Source organism: Cervus elaphus, chromosome 32 (assembly GCF_910594005.1).
Source record: "Cervus elaphus chromosome 32, mCerEla1.1, whole genome shotgun sequence".
Taxonomy (NCBI): Eukaryota; Metazoa; Chordata; class Mammalia; order Artiodactyla; family Cervidae; genus Cervus; species Cervus elaphus.
The window spans coordinates 41,409,681-41,429,517 of NC_057846.1; the positions used below are offsets into that span (position 1 = coordinate 41,409,681).

General features: G+C 38.1%; 1 protein-coding gene and 1 pseudogene across 1 annotated transcript in view; both read right to left on the bottom strand.

Annotated features, from left to right (window-relative positions):
* Positions 1–338: 338 nt before the first annotated feature.
* On the bottom strand, positions 339–1,853 carry LOC122687887 (annotated as a pseudogene).
* Positions 1,854–5,522: 3,669 nt separating this feature from the next.
* ADAM2 (ADAM metallopeptidase domain 2) overlaps positions 5,523–19,837 on the bottom strand; it is a 110,693-nt gene continuing 96,378 nt past the window's right edge. Inside the window, exons 17-20 of the mRNA XM_043893613.1 lie at positions 11,859–11,930; positions 11,468–11,639; positions 6,750–6,909; positions 5,523–5,570 (exon numbers count right to left, since the gene is read on the bottom strand). Of these exons, the coding sequence (XP_043749548.1) occupies positions 5,537–5,570; positions 6,750–6,909; positions 11,468–11,639; positions 11,859–11,930 (438 nt within the window). The 3' untranslated portion in view covers positions 5,523–5,536. The remainder of the gene's footprint in view (positions 5,571–6,749; positions 6,910–11,467; positions 11,640–11,858; positions 11,931–19,837) is intronic.

Consider the following 19,837-nt stretch of genomic DNA (forward strand, 5'->3'; position numbering starts at 1 on the left):
AGGGCTGGTAGTAGAAGCTGTCGCTGTAGACCAGTGTCTCCTCTCTGCACTGCCAGCTCCCGCCTGTGCGTTGCCCCATGTATACTGTGTATGTATGTGTTTTAAAAATCTTTCCACCACACAAAGTTCTATTAAGCAGATAACAGGGGAAGAAACAACAAAAGCTAAACAAGCCAATCGCTCGCTCTCTCTTTAGGATATGATTATTTCCCTTGTGCATGAGGTATTCAACAATAACATAAGAAAAGGAAAGGGAAATGAACAATTTCTTCTGTATAAGCCCTAAGCACACAAGCTGAGTTTCCTGGGTCAGATTTGACCATGAGCATTTTATACGCCTACTTCCAGGCATCGTCATCAGATGTTTCATAGCTACTTGTCTGCGTATCTGAGTCCTCAAACTCTGCTCTGCAAGTGCTTCTCCAAGGGGAGAATAGGCTGGAACTTCGACTCTGCAAGAAGCCATTCTTCCCAAAGTCATTTCTTCTCAGCTGCTCTGTCTTCTTGTGGAACTCTCTGAGCTCATCGTCTGTGAGGGAAAGGCAGTTCTCATCATTTTCAGAAGATTCCTGCCATCCCATTGCGTTCAGTAACCTGTGCTCTGCTTCCAGAGAGTGAGAGAGAACCTCCCCTTCCTCTTCTACAGGGAGAGCAAGACCATTCTGATGACAGCCGTCCCCTCCATTTTCCTTTGGCTCAGGTGTGCGGTTGTCCTCTGAACCTTCTGACTTGTCACAGGCTCTGCTCTCTGAGAAGTTTCCATTCCTGTCATCCTCTGAGTCTTCCGGACTACTCTTCCTGTCAGTAGTTCGGTGGGTCAGCTTGGTCAGACGAGAGGAGCTGATCTCAGCTGGAGCAGTGGTGCCGGCAGGGCTCTCTTTGGGAGAACTTAAAACTATACCACCGGCCAGTACTACTGGTTTGCTAACAGAGATTGGACTGCTAAAAGCAGACTCTCGGCTAGAGGAAAGGTATCCTGATTTGTGTTTCATTCTGTTAGCTTTCCACCTACTGGCCTTGGATGGAGGTGGTACAGGCTTGGGAACCAGGTTCTTATAGACACTTGGAACCATGGTGGACGATTTGCTTCCATTTACATGGCGAGATCCACGTGAGGTGAATACAGCTGAGAAGGCAGCAGCAAGATCTCTTTTGGAAACGTTTTTGATGACAAGCATTTTGGAGGGCTGCTTGGCATGAGGTGGGTTTTTCCAGACTCCAGAAGGTGCCCCAATGGGTCTGCATGGCTGGTTCTGTTTGCCAGCTTCTGGATTCAAAGAAGGAAAGTCTTTCTCTTTAAACTGCAATTTTTCTACCTTATCGTCTTTCTTCTCTTCCCTAATATCTGTAGGTGGCTTTTCCTGAAAGGTACAGCCTTTCCGGGAGTGGAAGCTGCCATTCCAGTGGCAGTGGTTTTCTGTGCCACCCCCACTATGCTGGCTTATGCCATCATGACCTCATGAAGAGCCACGCCAACCAGATCAGTTCCCTGTGATTTCAGCATATGCTCCCTTAGAGACACCAGAGTTCACAGAATCATGGCGGAACATGGAGGGCTGGTGCCAAGAATCTCCTGTCGTTTGATGAGGTCTATTGTTGAAAAAGCCACCAGAGGAATTATGTCTACTATGGCTTACTCCAAATCTACCATTTCCTTGGGGTAGGTGCTCTCTGTGTTTTTTAAAAGTCACTATAGGTGACTTAGCTGACTATGGTGTTGAGAAATTTAGCCAAGCAGGAACAAAGTCATGCTGTGCCATTTAGGTCCAGTGTCTCTTTTCAACAAGGTGAGGCATCCAACCTCATGGCCAGGATCCCAGAATGTATAACCTCTGTGGTCCTGCTTCCTGAACCTCTTGAGTTGCCAGCTGGATTTCCATGAGGTTCTCTTGTTAAAAGGGTACTTAATTAGGCTGGCCAACAGAAAGCCTTAAGATGAAGCACAAGGAAGCCAAGCTCTGCGTGGATCAATCTCTCAGTTCCCTCAATTGCTCATCTTAAACTATCTAGTTCCTGACTCGTTTCCCAAAGCGGAAGGGGAAAGGGGAAGGGGGAGGGGAACATAAAAGTATTTGTTACAGTTAAAAAATGGGGGAAAGGGGAAAGAGCTATATCAGTGTTCACCTCATTCAACTTCTTTGAGTGATGGCACTATGATATTGCTTAAACCTGATAATACGTGGACATTTGCACAGTGAATGCAATTACTGTTCATAACAAGGTCACAGCTTAGAAAGACAGATGGATTTCTGGTCAAATAATGTCACTGAAGTGATAGATCAAAAATAAAACATTGAAGAGCTATAAAAGATCTTCGAGTAGTCAACTCTAGTAGCAAAACATCCACATTACAAAGCCCTTAATTTACAAATCTCATTATTCTTACACAGCTGCTAAAAATAGTCTGCAGGTATGAGTTTATATTTGTCTTATCCTTCAAAATCTAAGGACATAAGAAACCTTGTTTAAAAAAAAAACAAAAACAGACAGGAACTTGATAGGCTTTCCCCTCCTAGAATAGCAGCTTTCAAGGCAAATTTCTTGGTATAAAGCTTCCAAGTGTTTCTTCTATTTCTTTTGTCTTCACTATTTATAAATGCACAGCAAAATTAAAACAAGTAGAAGGGCAGGGCTTAAGGACAGTCATGGAGAAAGTTCCAAAGTGCGGTTTTCTTCTCTTCAGTTGTCTGTATTTCACTTGTTCTGCCCGTTCCTGAAGACTAAATTGAGTTAATAGAAGGTAGGAATCTTATGCTTCAGTAGAGAAGTCATTTTGGATCCATTTTCATCATTCAGTTCAGTTCAGTCACTCAGTCGTGTCTGACTCTTTGCGACCCCATGAACCACAGCACGCCAGGCCTCCCTGTCCATCACCAACTCAAGAAGTCCACCCAAACCCATGTCCATTGAGTCAGTGATGCTATCCAACCATCTCATCCTCTGTAGTCCCCTTCTCCTACTGCCCTCAATCTTTCCCAGCATCAGGGTCTTTTCAAATGAGTCCGCTCTTCGCATGAGGTGGCCAAAGTATTGGAGTTTCAGATTCAGCATCAGTCCTTCCAAGGAACATCCAGGACTGATCTCCTTTAGGATGGACTGGTTGGATCTCCTTGCAGTCCAATGAACTCTCAAGAGTCTTCTCCAACACCACAGTTCAAAAGCATCAATTCTTTGGCGCTCAGCTTTCTTTATAGTCGAACTCTCACATCCATACATGACCACTGGAAAAACCATAGCCTTGACTAGACAGGCCTTTGTTGACATCATTATTCAATCATTTAAAAGGTTACAGGGATCTATCACTTTGGCTCCATCCTTCTTTCACGTGTGCATGCCATTAAGACTCCAGTCCCCCTAAATATTTTAAATTTTACCTCACAGTATTTAAGTTATAAAATATCAGAAGAGTAAATATCACTCAAGGATTTTCTCTCTTCTGGAAAGGAACTAGGACATTTTGGGTTGTATGTAGGGTAGTTATATCACTTTAGGCAGTTGTGACCTTTATTTGGAGATTGAGTATGGCTGTAGGAGGATGCATATGGGTGCCAAGTTGGCAAGGGGGATGACTTGTCATGGTTAATTTTATGTGTCAACTTGGGGATGTCCAAATGCCTGATAAAACATTATTTCTGGGTGTGTCTGTGTGTTTTGGGGAGAGGTTAGTATTCAAATCATTAGACTGAGTGAAGCAGTCTACCCTCAGCAATTCTAGTAGGCACCATTCAATTTTTTGAGGGCTTGACTAGGACAAAAAGATAGAGAAAGGTCAATTTGCTCTTTGCTTGAGCTGAGACATCCTCCTTCTCCTATCTTCAGACACCTGTTGGCACTCTTGCTCCTCAGGTTTTTGGACTCAGATTGAAACTTACATAACTGGACACCCATTTCTCAGGTATTGACTTGTATTGAATTACACTATCAGTTCTTCCCCAGTTCTTCCACTGGGAATCTTCCACTGCAGATGGCAGATCTTGGGACTTCCTGGGTTCCATAACCATGAGAGCCAATTCCTATAATAAATTTCCTCACCCCTCCTTCCTCTCCCACCTGTCTATATAACTCCTATTGCTTCTGTTTCTCTGGAAAACCCTGACTCACACATTTGCATTACTATAATTTCTTCCTGAAGCTCTCCTCCTGAAGGCAGGAGGAGAAGGGGATGACAGAGGACAAGATGGTTGGATGGCATCACCAACTCAATGGACATGAGTTTGAGCAAAGCTCTGGGAGATGATGGAGGACCAGGAAGCCTGGTGTGCTGCAGTCCACAGGATTGCAAAGAGTCAGACACGACTGAGCAACTGAACAATGAACAACAAAGGTTCTTTTTGTGTGTGCATGCTAAGTCACTTAAGTCATGTCCAACTCTGTGATCCTAAGGACTGTACCCTGCTAGGCTCCTCTGTCCATGGGATTCTCCAGACAAGAATACTGGAGTGGGTTGCCATGCCCTCCTTCACGGGCTTTTTCCAACCTAGGGATCGAACCCACATCTCCTATGTCTCCTGCATTGGCAGGCAGGTTCCCCACCACTAGCGCCACCCCTGTGATATGTTCTTCTTTCTATTTACTAATGCTTTTTTAAAGCATTATTGTTAAAGTCTATCAAATTTCTTTTCTTTGTATAGAGTTTCACAGTATATATATATCTTGTACTTTGAACCTTTATGTATCTGAAATTGTCTTTTATAAGCAGCACATAGTTGAAATTTTTTTCCAGATCTTAAGGTTATTGTCTTTTGATTGGTTGTGGACCTGAGACTTATAACATCATTACATACCATTGCAACTTAAAATAAAACAGTGGTCTTTAATCACGGTGTTGCATGTCTTATATTGTAAATTTTCCTTGTCTCATGTCTACTCATTAACAGAGTTAATGCTTACTAACAGAATTAATATGAGGTAACTTTAAAAATAAGAAATATGTAACATACAAACTCATAAACATGCATTCCTTACAAATAAGTTATTTATGGTATTATATAATTTATATATGAAAATTATCTTTTCTTGACAGATGAAAGCCATAATATGCAAGCTTTGAATCCCAGGTAATCAGTGCATGTTTGTTTCCTTTTCCATTTTTCCTGTTCATCAAAGATAATTACTCTGGAAGAATAAATGAAGGAGAAAACATCACCTGTATGATCAATCAAGTTAAAAATGATGATGAATTCAGCAAATGGTATGAGGTACTTATTTTGAAGTAGAGTTCTATCATGTAATTCATTTGTAACCAGCATTTGAATACACAAATGCTAAAGGATTAAGCATTATTAGGAAAAAAAAATAGCACTGCAAGAAATATTTTAAATGACAAATTTACCATGTCTATGATATAGCTGACAATATTGAAAAATATTCTTCAATTTGATTTTTATTATGTGCAGCTATATTGCTATCTTCATTTAATATGCACTTATACTATTTCTATTTATGTAATACTTTAAATTTTCTCTGTCTGTTTCTCCCTCTCACCCTAAAATTAGTTGATACCTACTGTGATGTCATGGACTCTTTGTTTTCCAGGCTAGTCTTTGGGTTCACTCTCACTTTCCAGTTGCCTATATTTTTAAAAATAGAAATGATCATTTAAAACTGCATTTTCTTCAAAGATTGTTCTACAACAGTCTATAGTAATCTAGCAGTACTGAAACAGTTTTGAATCCCTATCTGAGATTTGGGAGCAGCCACTGCTTAAGAATATCTCACCACTGAGAGTATTTCTCAATGGTAAGCAGGGCTAATATGAGAAAAAGAACAGTAATAAAAGTTTACCTGGAAATGAACTCAGATCATACTTAATAAAACATTATTAGCTAAATAGCTTTACATTTTTTTTTGCCATTCACATTCTGCTCATTTTCCCACAATTAACTCATCCAATATAAGAAAATTCCTTTAATATGTTTAAGTATTATCTGAATTATGAGACTATTTTATGTGTCACATTATTTCAGCAATTTTACATAAACTTTTCAAAATATTTCTATGAATGTATTCTCTTTTAATTTATATTATCAATTTTAAATATGTTAATAAAATTCTTTAAATGTTCTAATAAAATTCATTTCATCTTGAGTAAAATGAAGGGCATAGATATAAAACTCAAAGGCAGAAATTATTTCATAGCAATTTCCATGAAAGGAAGTAAACCAATTTTAATATTTGTTTTACTCTTGAAGAATATTTTCAGATATTTATTAGGTTACTAAATTAAAATTTTTTTTTCTGTAGAGTAGCCATGGCTATAACCTAGATTTTTCAGTTTTACTATTATATATTTTACTTTAATATATTTTTACTTATACTTTAATCTTTTCCACCTCTGGCTGCCTCTATTGCAGTTCCTTAAAGCCTAACTGCTCTCCTAAATTTCCATGCTATGTTTTAATAAAATGTGTTTGCAAAACTCTTTGAAATATATAACTATTAAAAAGTAAATAAGGATATTTAATACATACTTAATAATTAAGATCAAATAGTAAAAGAAATAATCATTAACCAGAAATCATTGTTACTTAAATTTACTCTTAAGAAAGTCCAAGTTGTTTTAAGATTAAAAAAATTTTATTATTCATTATATTTATCATTAATATATTGCATATTAAATTTACATGGAAAGATAAATATATAATCTGAATTACTACTAGTTGCATCACCATAATGTTACATATTGATAAGTTACTATGTAGGCCAACTAATTGTAAAAGTAATGGATCTTAAATAGGAAATTCATATACTCATCGCTTGTATAATCCTCAGTTCTCCATTTTTTCCTCTGGAAATACACTTTTACCAGTGTGGCAATTAGTACACAGAGGATAATGAAAAAAGGAATGAATAAGAAAAATGGCCATCTCGTAGGTTTGGAACGGTAAACATTGTCAATATAGCGTCTTTCTAGGAGAGAAAACACCAGTGATTTGAAAGTAGCTACCAGGAATATAGCAAAACCATTTCTTCATTGTATTATAACTATTGGAATAAGAATTTTAAGCATTTAATAATTTTACAATTAACATTTTTATATGAAATGTATAAGTTGACATCATAAGTGCGCAAAGTTAGACTCCTCTATAATAACTCTTACTGAACAGTCCTCTACTCCTTGCTCATTTATTAAGAACCTCCTATTCCATGTGGTTCTCTTTTCGGATCTGTCTTGTAATATAGATGAAAAGAATTATAGTGATTCAATTAAGAATTGAATTTTCCCTCAGTGCTCTATTTTTGGAAGAAATACTGCAAATTCTTTTATTGCATTGATATGTATTTTCATGCTTTATCTAAGAAACTGTTATCTCAAGGTCATGAAGACATTTCCCATGTTTCTTTCAAGAACACTGTTAGCTTCTACATTTAGACTTATCATCGATCCCATATGAATTATGAAGTAAGTTATAATTCTGGGATTCATTTGGTCTTGTGTGGATATTCAGTTGTTAAAATACAATGTTTTGAACTGACTTTCCTTCCCTTTTGAACTATTTTTATACTTTTCTTGACTACTGTAAATATATACTAAATCTATATTAAGGTCAGTTCAGTTGCTCAGTCGTGTCCGACTCTTTGCAACCCCATGAACAGAAGCACGCCAGGCTTCCCTGTTCATCACCAACTCCCAGAGCTTACTCAAAATCATGTCCGTTGAGTTGGTAAAGCCATCCAACCATCTCATCCTCTGTCATCCCCTTCTCCTCCTGCCCTCAATCTTTCCCAGCATCAGGGTCTTTTCCAAGGAGTCAGTTCTTCGCATCAGGTGGCCAAAGTATTGGAACTTCAGCTTCAGCATCAGTCCTTCCAATGAATATTCAGGACTGATTTTCTTTAGGACTGACTGGTTTGATCTCCTTGCAGTCCAAGGGACTCTCAAGAGTATTCTCCAACACCACAGTTCAAAGGCATCAATTCTTCAGCGATCAGCTTTCTTTATAGTCCAACTCTCACATCCATACATGACTACTAGAAACTCTGGTAAAGGCTCTTAAACTCTCCACATCCTTGCTTCTGCTCCCAAAAGTAGTCTCTCACTGGATATAGGATAATATATAAAACTATATTATCCTAAGTTTGATATAAGGCAAATAGACTACATCATCCTTCTTTGTTCTTTTTCAGAGCTCTTTGGTTATTCTAGCACTTTTGTGTGTATTTTAGAATCAACTAATAAAAATAATTGGGGAAAAATATCCAAATTGTTGATATCTAAAATATTGCATCCTTTTACTATTGGGTATTTTGATCTATAGATTTAATTTGGTGAGAATTGACATGTTGGCAATAATAAACTTTCCCACAGATGAACATGGAATATTTCTCCATTTATTTGTGTGTTTAGTATCTATCTGCATTTTTGTTTGTTTCAGTGTAAAAGCATTGCACATCTTTTGTTGAGCTTATTCCTTATATTTTATATTTTGATAGTATTGTAGATGGGACTGATTTTAAGTTGATTTTCATTTTACTGCAGCTAGTATATAGCAATATCATTGACTTTTAAACATTTTCTTTGAGCTTTCAGAGGGTTTTTATTACTTCAAAAGTGTTCTTGTAGAATCCTTAGGATTTTTGATGTAATCGATCATATTGTCTGCAGTCTAATCTCATTCTTTCTAATCTATGTTCCTGATTTTTCTGTTCTTTACTTATTTCACTGGCTAGGACTTAAAGTACAATATTGACATGGTGAGAGCAGACTTCATTGCCTTGCTCTCAGTTTTTTGGAAAAAAATATAATTATAAAATATATTATAAGATATATTAGCTAAAATTTTTTTGTTGATGCTTTTTATCATATTGATTTCATATTTTTACTTCTGTTGATAGTTCATTGCCTTTTAAAAATTCATAAATAGTTGTTGAATTTTGTCAAATGACTTTCATGCAACAAATGAGAAAATGATATACTTTAAAATATTTCTTAATTTTATGAATTGTACTGATTGACTTTCAAATGAATGTTTGCATTTATGTTAATTAAATATATTGTTCTGTAATTTTTTCTTTGTTAACTTTCTTTTCTGGATTTGGCATTAGGGATATGTTTTCCTCATCCAATGAGGTGATAGGTGTCACTTTCACCACTGTTTTTTAAAATGATATTTCTTCCCTGCAAAACCATGCCAGAATTAACCTGTGAAAACTGTATATCTTGCTGCTGTTAATTTTGCTGGCTTTTAAAATCACAAACACACAGAACATGAAATTTTGGCTTCTGATTTCTTGGTTATACTCTTTATATTATACTATGATTTATAATTCTTTTCCCACATGGAATAGCCCTTCTAATGCTTTTCATAGCTGAGTAGCTTTATCAGTTTACTTGTTACCCATACTCAATTAGGACTTGAAGAACGTATGTATTTTGATCATTTTCAGCCTGAGCTGATGTAATTCCTTAAAAATGTGTGGATTTCATATGTATCAAATGAAAAATACACTCCATTAAATGAGACCACACCCACAAATCTTTCTGACGTATGTCTGTCTATCCTAGACCCTTGTGAGGCTGCCATAAAATAACTTATTGTAGCCTTATTGTTTGAGAGTTTCATAAGGCAGTCCAATACAATACTTAAAAGGGCTTTTTGTATAGATGAAGGTGTCTAAGAAGCATCACTTTAAGGTTTTTCTGAGGTCTTAACAGAGGGGTTTAACATATGCTTGAAAATCTTTATCTGAGATCAAATTTTACTACTAAATATCTTAAGTTGTTAGTCACTTCTTACTTTAAAAATGTTTTGCTGGAAGAGTTCAGGAATAAAAATGTTTTATTTTCATGCCAAAAATTCTAACTCTTTTATGAATATAAATATACATTTTACTTGAAAATTTAATTTTTCCTTCATTATTAATTACTGTCTCCTTGCATTTTATCATAAGTAACTTCAGTTGCCCAACCTGGAAATCACTACAATCTACCTAGAAATCTTGTTGACGAGAACCATGAATTCTATTATTCACATTACCACAGGCAGCAAGGGTGCCTCACAATTCACCCATAATAAATGCTCTCATTTCTCCAACTTCTAATAATGTGTTTTAAGCTGTCTTTGAATTGCTCACCAACAGTCCTCTTGAGACAATGTCAACATATATTGATAGTCTTCAACAGTTTCCTGTTCTGCCTTCTACGAACCATCCAATTACAAAGCTAATCGCACATGTTTTAGATTCTTGTTATACAAATATAGACACACCATCTAGAGAGCACTTGTGCAAGAAAATACCCCTAAATTTAGGTACTTAAACAATTATTTCATTTGAATTTTGTGTGGCATGAGCTTGTGCAGAGCTTAGTTGCATGGTTGTATTTTTGTGTCTCAAAGTCAGATTTCAAATACAGCCAATCATCTTCAACAGAATGAGTATTCCAATAATGAGAGTTCCAAGAATTAGTATTCTGAAAACCCCAATCAGAAGGCCAACTTGGATGCTAGGAAAGAATAGTCTCCTCTTCTCACTGGGGAAGGGCATGTGTGTGTGTATGGATAGAAGCAGTTAATTACAGTGAATCTGAAGATAAGCTAACTGTTCCCACTTAAATAGAAACAGCTTGATAATGCATAAGTATAATTTTTTTAACTTAGTCTCTAAGAAATGGTCTTAAATACTATGTTTCAAAAGTTGGAATAAATGTGGAAATGTTAAGAACTGTCTGGCTCAAAATCTGGAGAAACCTGCTTTGCTTTTCTGCAAATATAAGGTTTTGTTTAAAGGTCCTAAGCAACACTGGATATACTGGCATGCTCTACAATCCACCTCTACTTTGAACAAAAGATTGTAGGAAATTACATTTCCTATGCTTCTGAACCTTCTGTCTTCTGGTTAGATTTAGCTGATGGGATTCACTGGATAAAATTTGGAGAGCAGGCAGACTAAAATCCTCATGGTATTGATCCCTCTCCATCTCCGGATGGAGACGGGTCTGCAGTTATGTCTCTGCATCCTCCATACCTTCAGCACTTGCTGAAGGGTACCTCCACCTGTCTTCTGGGTCCTCGTATCCCTAACCATAGTCATATGTCATGCAAGATGGCTTAGATTCTGGTTCTAGTAATACCATCTCCATTTATTGTCCTTTCAGCCCTACAAAGTGGTAATGGATTCCTGCATTGCTAATCTCTGCACTGCCTCACTGTTCTCTGATTGTCTTTCCTATCTGCTCTTATGTGTTACCCTACCTCATATTTTGTGCTTAATTCCTTCTGTATGAAAGACTTAAGTGATTTCTGTTTTCTTGCCTGGGTCCCTACTGGCATATCTTATTTATAACATATATTTTGTATAACACGTTAGCCTCTGGAAGTAAAATGTAAGTTAAACAGCCATCTATGGTTTATTATTTGATGTCCAAGCAAATCTAAATATAAATTAGTAGACAAAATATTGACCTTGTTAAGTTTAATACATTAAAATATTATCTTAATTATAATTTCAATTTGTTATCAATACTTACCGGGTAAACCAGATGCACCAGGTAAATGAGGTATACCAGTTAAACCAGGAGGTATTGAGGGTGGAAAGTTGCCACTGTCAATACTCCCACCTTCCCATCCTGGAACTGAGTGTTCACAATTTGGAGGTAAATAAGTAGGGTTACAATGACAGTGCCTCTTATTATTACACACCTGAAACAGGAGAGATATCACTTTATAAATCAAGTAGCTACAGTTATTTGTGTTCTTTAAAATTTTGAAATAATATGGCCAGATAAGGCTGATTTTCTTACCTGGTTTATGAATGTGTGTGTGTGTGTGTGTGTGTGTGTGTGTGTTTAGCTATGTGTTTGCTTTCCAAAGATCCCTCTCAATGGTATATACTCTGTGTCTCATAGTACTGATACTTACACCTTGATCATGACATGAAGTACAGTCATATCTCAAGAATGAAGAATCTACACATGCCTTATTCTTGCAAGCCTGAAAAAGGAATGTCCCAAAGTAAGTTAATTGAACCACTGTCTGTACTTGGCATCTAACTAAAAGGATTCTGTATTGTACAGACATAACAGGTATTCATTTCATAATAAATATTAACATACTACCAATAAGTGGTTAATTCATAGTGCTACTGAGTTTCTAGCACTAGATGAGACTGATTATCTGAAAGTAAACAAAACAATAAAATCATCTTCTATGCTTATACTAGGATAGGAAGTACAGACATGAAATAAAAGCAAAGGTAATATGTCATAAATACTATAATAAAAGATTTATGAAATAATAAAAAACAAAGAATTTAATATATGAGGACAGCAAAACATTTCTATTGAGCCCTGATGTTGAACAGGACTTAAGCACAGAAATGAAAGGCAAAGTACTTGTAGAAAAAGAATAACTCTTCAAAATGACCTTACATCATATCTACTAAGTAACTTTTAAGAAATATTAAAGGCGGTACAGCTATTACACCAAGAGCATCCGTTCAAACATTAATTAACTAAATATTTGAGTCTTACAATGCACTTTACCCTGAGAATGCAGCAGTGAATAGCAATAACAAAAAAACCTCATATTGCTCATATTGCTGTAGAAGGTAGACACACACACGCAGACACACACACACACGCGCGCACACACACACACGTACACACACACGCACACACACAGTCTACATGTGATGTGACAGAAGTTATCATGGAGGATATGTTTGTGTCTTGTAATCTTGATCAGAAAGTTGGTCTATAACTTGTAAGCAATCAGTCACATTTAGAGATTTAATTGGAAGATGGAAAGCTGATAAAAGGGAAGTCTTGAAAAAGAGAATGCCAAAGTGAAAGAAAATATAGAGAGACAAACTAGAGCAACATTGCGGTAGTCTAGAAAAATGACAACCTAGAGTGAAACTGAGTGCTTAGTGGTGTTGATCAAAAACAGTGATTGTATTTGAGATAGAGTTAATTCACCAAGTTTAGTGATAAATTGTATACAAAGAATGAAAAGAGATAGGCAATGACACCAGGGTTTCTGGTATGTCTAAGTTTCTTGGTTGTGGTAAAACTGATGAGATAAGAAAGCTAAACATAAAGCCCCAAATTATAGAAATATTATTTTTTGAGACTTAATTTTACTTGTAATATCAAGTAATACTGTGCACTTGAGATAAAATGAAAATCATTTTTGCACAGAAAATGTGAGATAATATGATTTCACAAAAGTAACCCAAACCTGAAGCCAGCGATTCCCCCTGTGGTCATCAGTGGCAAAGGATGTAGGATTTAAGTGATTATATGCACCACACACCAGTGCCAGAATTAAAAACAAATTTTACTAAATCCTGAAAAATTAATCTGGAGGGTGACATCAGCAAAATGGTACACTGGGCACCCCAAGTGTTGTTCTCCCTTAGAGATGTTAGAGGAAGAGGAAGGAGGAGGAGGAGGAAGGGGAGGAAAGGGAAGAGGGGGAGGGAAGAAGAACTGGCTAAAGTAACACATAGGAGCTCTGGAAGTAGTCAGAGGTCTACAACAACTAGGCAAATGACTAAACAAACAAATAGTCACACCAAAACATTAGAAAACTTTGTAGCATTTTGTTCACCCTGTCCCACTACCTCTGGGGCATGGCACAGTCTAGGTTTAGAGAAGGGAGTAGCTGAGTTTCCAGAGGATATTTTATTTTTCATATTCTCATCTGTCTGGGAACTGCTTAAAGACTGGTTTCTGTTCCACTTTACTCAAATCCCAGCGGGGCACTGTTCAGGAAAACTAAGACTTGCAGACACGGGGGGCGGGCAGAGAATGAATGGAGACATACTGTAGACAATATAAGGCTCCAAGGCAACCGTGGTGAGACTATTTGGAAAAATAAAACATCTTAAATGTCCATGTATACAGGGAATGAGAAAAGCCACAAAGACATGCATATTCACAGGAAAGATGCATACTCACAAAACCCTCAGAGACCACAAATTTTCTCCTCAGGCTACTCTCAAGGCTCAGAGCACCCAAGAAATTATAAAAGGACTACATGAGCACGGAGCCAGGCTGTAAACTTGGGGAGAAGTGGCTGTGTTTTCAGAAGTCCAATATTTAACAACAGTGACAACAGAAAAATCACATCCTATCAAAAGAGGAGAAAAAGGAGGAAAGACTATACAGTGGAGATAAGACAGTCTTACCCACAAGTGGTACTGGGGAAACTGGACAGCAACACAAAAAACAATAAGATTAAAATGTTCCCTCATAGTATTTATAAAAATAAACTCAAAATGGCTTAAAGGCTGAAATGTAAGGCCTGTAACCACAAAATTCTTAGAACATAGGCAGGATTCTCCAGGCCAGAATACTGGCAAGGGTGGCCTTTCCCTTCTCCAAGGGATCGTCCCAAAACAGGGATTAAACTCAGGTCTCCCGCATTGTGGGTGGATTCTTTACCAGTTGAGCCACAGGGGAAGCCCAAATAGGCAGGATACTCTGACATAAATTGTAGTAATATTTTCTTGGATAAATATCCTAAGACCAAAAAAAAAAAAAAAAAAAGAAAGAAAGAAAACACTAAAAAACATAAATGAAACCTAATTAAACTTAAAAAACTTTTGCACAGCAAAGGAAATTATTAACAAAGCAAAAGACACCTATGGAATGGGAGAAAATATTTGCTAATGATGTGACCAACAGGATGCTAATATCCAAAACACTGTTGTTGTTGTTGTTTAGTAGCTAAGTCATGTCTGGTTCTTTTTTGATCCCGTGGACTGTAGCTTGCCATGCTCCTTTGTCCATGGGGTTTTTCAGGCAAGAATACTGGGGTGGGTTGCCATTTCCTTCTCCAAGGGATCTTTGCAGCCCAGGAATCAAACCCATGTCTCCTGCATTGGCAGACAGAGTCTTTACCACTGAGACACCAGGGAAGCCCACCCAAAATATATAAATAGCTTATTCAACTCAATAGCAAAACAAAAATAAGAACAAAAACAGAAGACCGAATACACATATTTCCACATAAAATATAAAGTTGGCCCACAAGCCTATGAAAAGATGTTCAACATTTCTCATTATTAGAGAGATACAAATCAAAACTAAAATGAGGTATAACCTCACACCTGTTCGAATGAGTTTCATCAAAATCTCTACAAATAACAAATGTTGGGAAAGATGTGGAGAAAAAGGAACCCTTGTATACTTTTGCTGGCAATATAAATTTGTACAGCTACTATGGGAAACACTATGGAATTTCCTTAAAAAAGTAAAACTAGAACTACCATACAACCTAGCAATCCTACTCCTGGGTATACATCTGGAAAAACAAAAGACATTAATTCAAAAAATATATATTCCTCAATGTTCATAGCAGCATTATTTATAAAATCCAAGACTCAGAAGCAACTTAAGTGCCTATCAACAGACTACTGGATTATAAATGTGATTTTAAAAATATAAATCTATGTAAATATATTTACAAATAAAGGAATATTTATAAACAATATGTAATATTTAGAAATATGAGTGTGGAGGAAGGGAGCTAAGATGGCGGAGGAATAGGATGGGGAGACCACTTTCTCCCCCACAAATTCATCGAAAGAACATTTGAACGCTGAGCAAACTCCACAAAACAACTTCTGAACGCTGGCAGAGGACATCAGGCACCCAGGAAAGCAGCCCATTGTCTTCAAAAGGAGGTAGGACAAAGTGTAAAAGATAAAAAGAGAGACAAAAGAGTTAGCGATGGAGATCCATCCTAGGAAGGGAGTCTTAGTAGAGGAAGTTTCCAAACACCAGGAAACCCTCTCACCGGTCCGGGGCAAGTTTTTGAATCTTGGAGGGCAACCTAGCCGGGAGGAAAAATAAATAAATAAAACCTACAGATTACGTGCCTAAAGGCAACTCCCAGCACAAAAGTGCTCCAGACACTCGTGTCCACCACCAGCAAGTGGGGGCTGAATGGAGAGGAGGCGGCGTTGCTTAGGCTAAGGACAGGGCCGGAATGCCCTGAGGGCAATCTGAGGGAGCTAACGTGAGACAGCAACCTAAACTGTGGGATAGCAAGAGAGAGAGAGAGAATTAACCTGCGAAAAGCCCTAACCTAAGGCACTGCCGGCCTCTTCACGGAACAAAGGACTGAGCAATACCAGAGAAGACCTAGCCGGCTGTGGACCGGCCCATCCCCTGCTGGAGGCAGGGGGAGGCGGGCACCAGCCAGAGCCGGAAAGGGTCAAACTCGGCCCCAGAGAGGGCATCCCCTACCAAACTGCAAACAGGCTTCCAGTTTCTAACCAAAGACTTCCTGAGATTCTGGATGGTTGACATCCCCTGGGAGGGTTGCAGCCAGAGATCAGCCCCCCAGAACAGACACAAGGGGCACCGGACTGGGCGCGCCCAGAAACTGGGGCGGGGACGGGGAGGGGAGAAGTCGCGCTGCACCTGAAGAGAGTGCGCTCATCAAGCACCTGGTTGCCTGAGCTGCTCGGACCGGGAAACGGCACAAAACGCAGGCCCAACCGAGTGTGCGCCTTTGTGGAGTACCCGAGAACCTGATCCTGAGCGGCTTGGGCCTGGGAAGTGCACATAACGCAGGGCCTGCTCCCTGTAGAGCAACCTGGAGCCTGAGCAGTGTAGACGGGGAAAGCACACACGCCGTGAGCGGGGGAAAACCCAGTGTGGCCGGAACACTGCGGGCACTCCCCACACACGCCAGTGACATTTGTCTGCAGCGCCCCTCCCTCCCCACAGCACCACTGAACCAGCAAACCTACAAAGAGACCACCTCCGCCCCCTTTTGTCAGGGGGGAAATTAGACACTGAAGAGACCTGCAAACAGAAGCCAAATAAACAAAGGGAACCGCTTTAGAAGTGACAGGTGCAACAGAATAAAATCCCTGTAGTTAACACCGAGTACACTGGAAGGGGCCTATAGATATCGAAAAGTATAAGCTGGAACAAGGAACTATCTGAAACTGAACTGAACCCACACTGCCCACAACAGCTCCAGAGAAATTCCTAGATATATTTTTACTATTTTTTTAATTAAAATTTTTTTCTTCTTTTTTTAAGTCCTCTATTACTCCTTTAATTTTCATTTTTATAACCCACTATAACCTTGCAAAAAAAAAAAGAGACCCTATTTTTAAAGTGAACTTCATATATATTTCTTGTACTTTTTGTGTTTATTTTATAATATAGTATTTTTAAGAATCTAACCTCTACTTTAGATTTTTAATCTTTGTTTTTTAGTATTTGATATCAATTTTGTAGATTTAAGAATCTAATCTTCAGTACCCATTTTTACTCAGGACTGTGATTACTAGCTTGATTACTCTCTCCCCCTTTTGACTCTCCTATTTCTCCCCCAGGTCACCTCTATTTCCTCCCTCCCTCTTCTCTTCTCAACCCAGATCTGTGAATCACTGTGGGTGTTCTGGGCTGTGGAGAGCACTTAGGGAACAGAGTACTGCCTAGATCTGTCTCTATACTCTTGATTTCCCCTTTTTCTCCTGCTCACCTCTATCTCCTTCCTCCCTCTCCTCTTCTTCATGTAACTCTGTGAACCTCTCTGGGTGTCCCTCACTGTGGAGATCTTTTCACCATTAACCTAGAAGTTTTATTTTCAGTGCTGTATGGATGGAGAAGTCTTGAGGCTACTGGAAGAATAAGACTGAAAACCAGAGGCAGGAGACTTAAGCCCAAAACCTGAGAACACCAGAGAACTCCTGACTACAGGGTACATTAATTAATAAGAGATCATCCAAAAGCCTCCATACCTACACTGAAACCAACCACCACCCAACAGCCAATAAGTTGCAGAGCAAGACATACCACACAAATTCTCCAGCAACACAGGAACATATCCCTGAGCATCAATATACAGGCTGCCCAAAGTCACACCAAACCCATAGACATCTCAAAACTCACTACTGGACACTCCATTGCACTCCAGAGAGAAGAAATCCAGCTCCACCCACCAGAACACCAACGCAAGCTTCCCTAACCAGGAAACCTTGACAAGCCAATCGTCCAACCTCACCCACTGGGAGGAGCCTCCACAATAAAAAGGAACCACAAAATACTAGAATACAGAAAGGCCACCCCAAACACAGCAATCTAAATGAGATGAAAATGCAGAGAAATACTCAGCAGGTAAAGGAACATGAAAAATGCCCACCAAACCAAACAAAAGAGGAGGAGATAGGGAATCTACATGAAAAAGCATTTAGAATAATGATAATAAAAATGATCCAAAATCTTGAAAACAAAATGGAGTTACAGATGAATAGCCTGGAGACAAGGATTCAGAAGATGCAAGAAATGTTTAACAAGGACCTAGAAGAAATAAAAAAGAGTCAATTAATAGTGAATAATGCAATAAATGAGATCAAACACACTCTGGAGGGAATCAACAATAGAATAACAGAAGCAGAAGATAGGATAAGTGAGGTAGAAGATAGAATGGTGGAAATAAATGAAGCAGAGAGGAAAAAAGAAAAAAAGAATCAGAAGAAAGGAGTACACCCTCAGGGACCTCTGGAACAATGTGAAACACCCCAACATTTGAATCATAGGAGTCCCAGAAGATGACAACAAGAAAGGCCATGAGAAAATACTCGAGGAGATAATAGTTGAAAACTTCCCTAAAATAGGGAAGGAAATAGTCACACAAGTCCAAGAAACCCAGAGAGTCCCAAACAGGATAAACCCAAGGCAAAACACCCCAAGACACATATTAATCAAATTAACAAAGATCACAAAGAACAAATATCAAAAGGCAGCAAGGGAAAAACAACAAATAACACACAAGTGGATTCCCATGAGGATAACAGCTGATCTTTCAATAGAAACTCTTCAGGCCAGAAGGGAATGGCAGGACATACTTAAAATAATGAAAGAGAATAACCTACAAGCCAGAATACTGTACCCAGCAAGGATCTCATTCAGACATGAAGGAGAATTAAAAAGCTTTACAGATAAGCAAAAGCTGAGAGAATTCAGCACCACCAAACCAGCTCTCCAACAAATGCTAAAGGATCTTCTCTAGACAGGAAACACAGAAAGGGTGTATAAACTCAAACCCAAAACAACAAAGTAAATGGCAATGGGACCATACCTATCAGTAATTACCTTAAATGTAAATGGGTTGAATGACCCAACCAAAAGACAAAGACTGGCTAAATGGATAAAAAAATAAGACCCCTAAATATGCTGTCTACAAGAGACCCACCTCAAAAGAAGGGACACATACAGATTGAAAGTGAAGGGCTGTAAAAAAAAATTTCATGCAAATGGAGACCAAAAGAAAGCAGGAGTAGCAATACTCTTATCAGATAAAATAGACTTTAAAATAAAGGCCATGAAAAGAGACAAAGATGGACACTACATAATGATCAAAGGATCAATCCATGAAGGAGATATAACAATCATAAATATATATGCACCCAACATAGGAGCACCACAATATGTAAGGCAAATGCTAACAAGTATGAAAGGGGAAATTAACAATAACAAATAATAGTGGGAGACTTTAATACCCCAGTCACACCTATGGATAGATCAACTAAACAGAAAATTAACAAGGAAACACAAACTTTAAATGACACAATGGACCAGCTAGACCTAATTGATATCTATAGGACATTTCACCCCAAACCAATCAATTTCACCTTTTTCTCAAGTGCACACGGAACCTTCTCCAGAATAGATTACATCCTAGGCCATAAATCTAGCCTTGGGATATTCAAAAAAATTGAAATCATTCCAAGCATCTTTTCTGACCACAATGCAGTAAGATTAGATCTCAATTACAGGAAAAAAGCTATTAAAAATTCCAACATATGGAGGCTAAATAACACGCTTCTGAATAACCAACAAATCATAGAAGAAATCAAAAAAGAAATC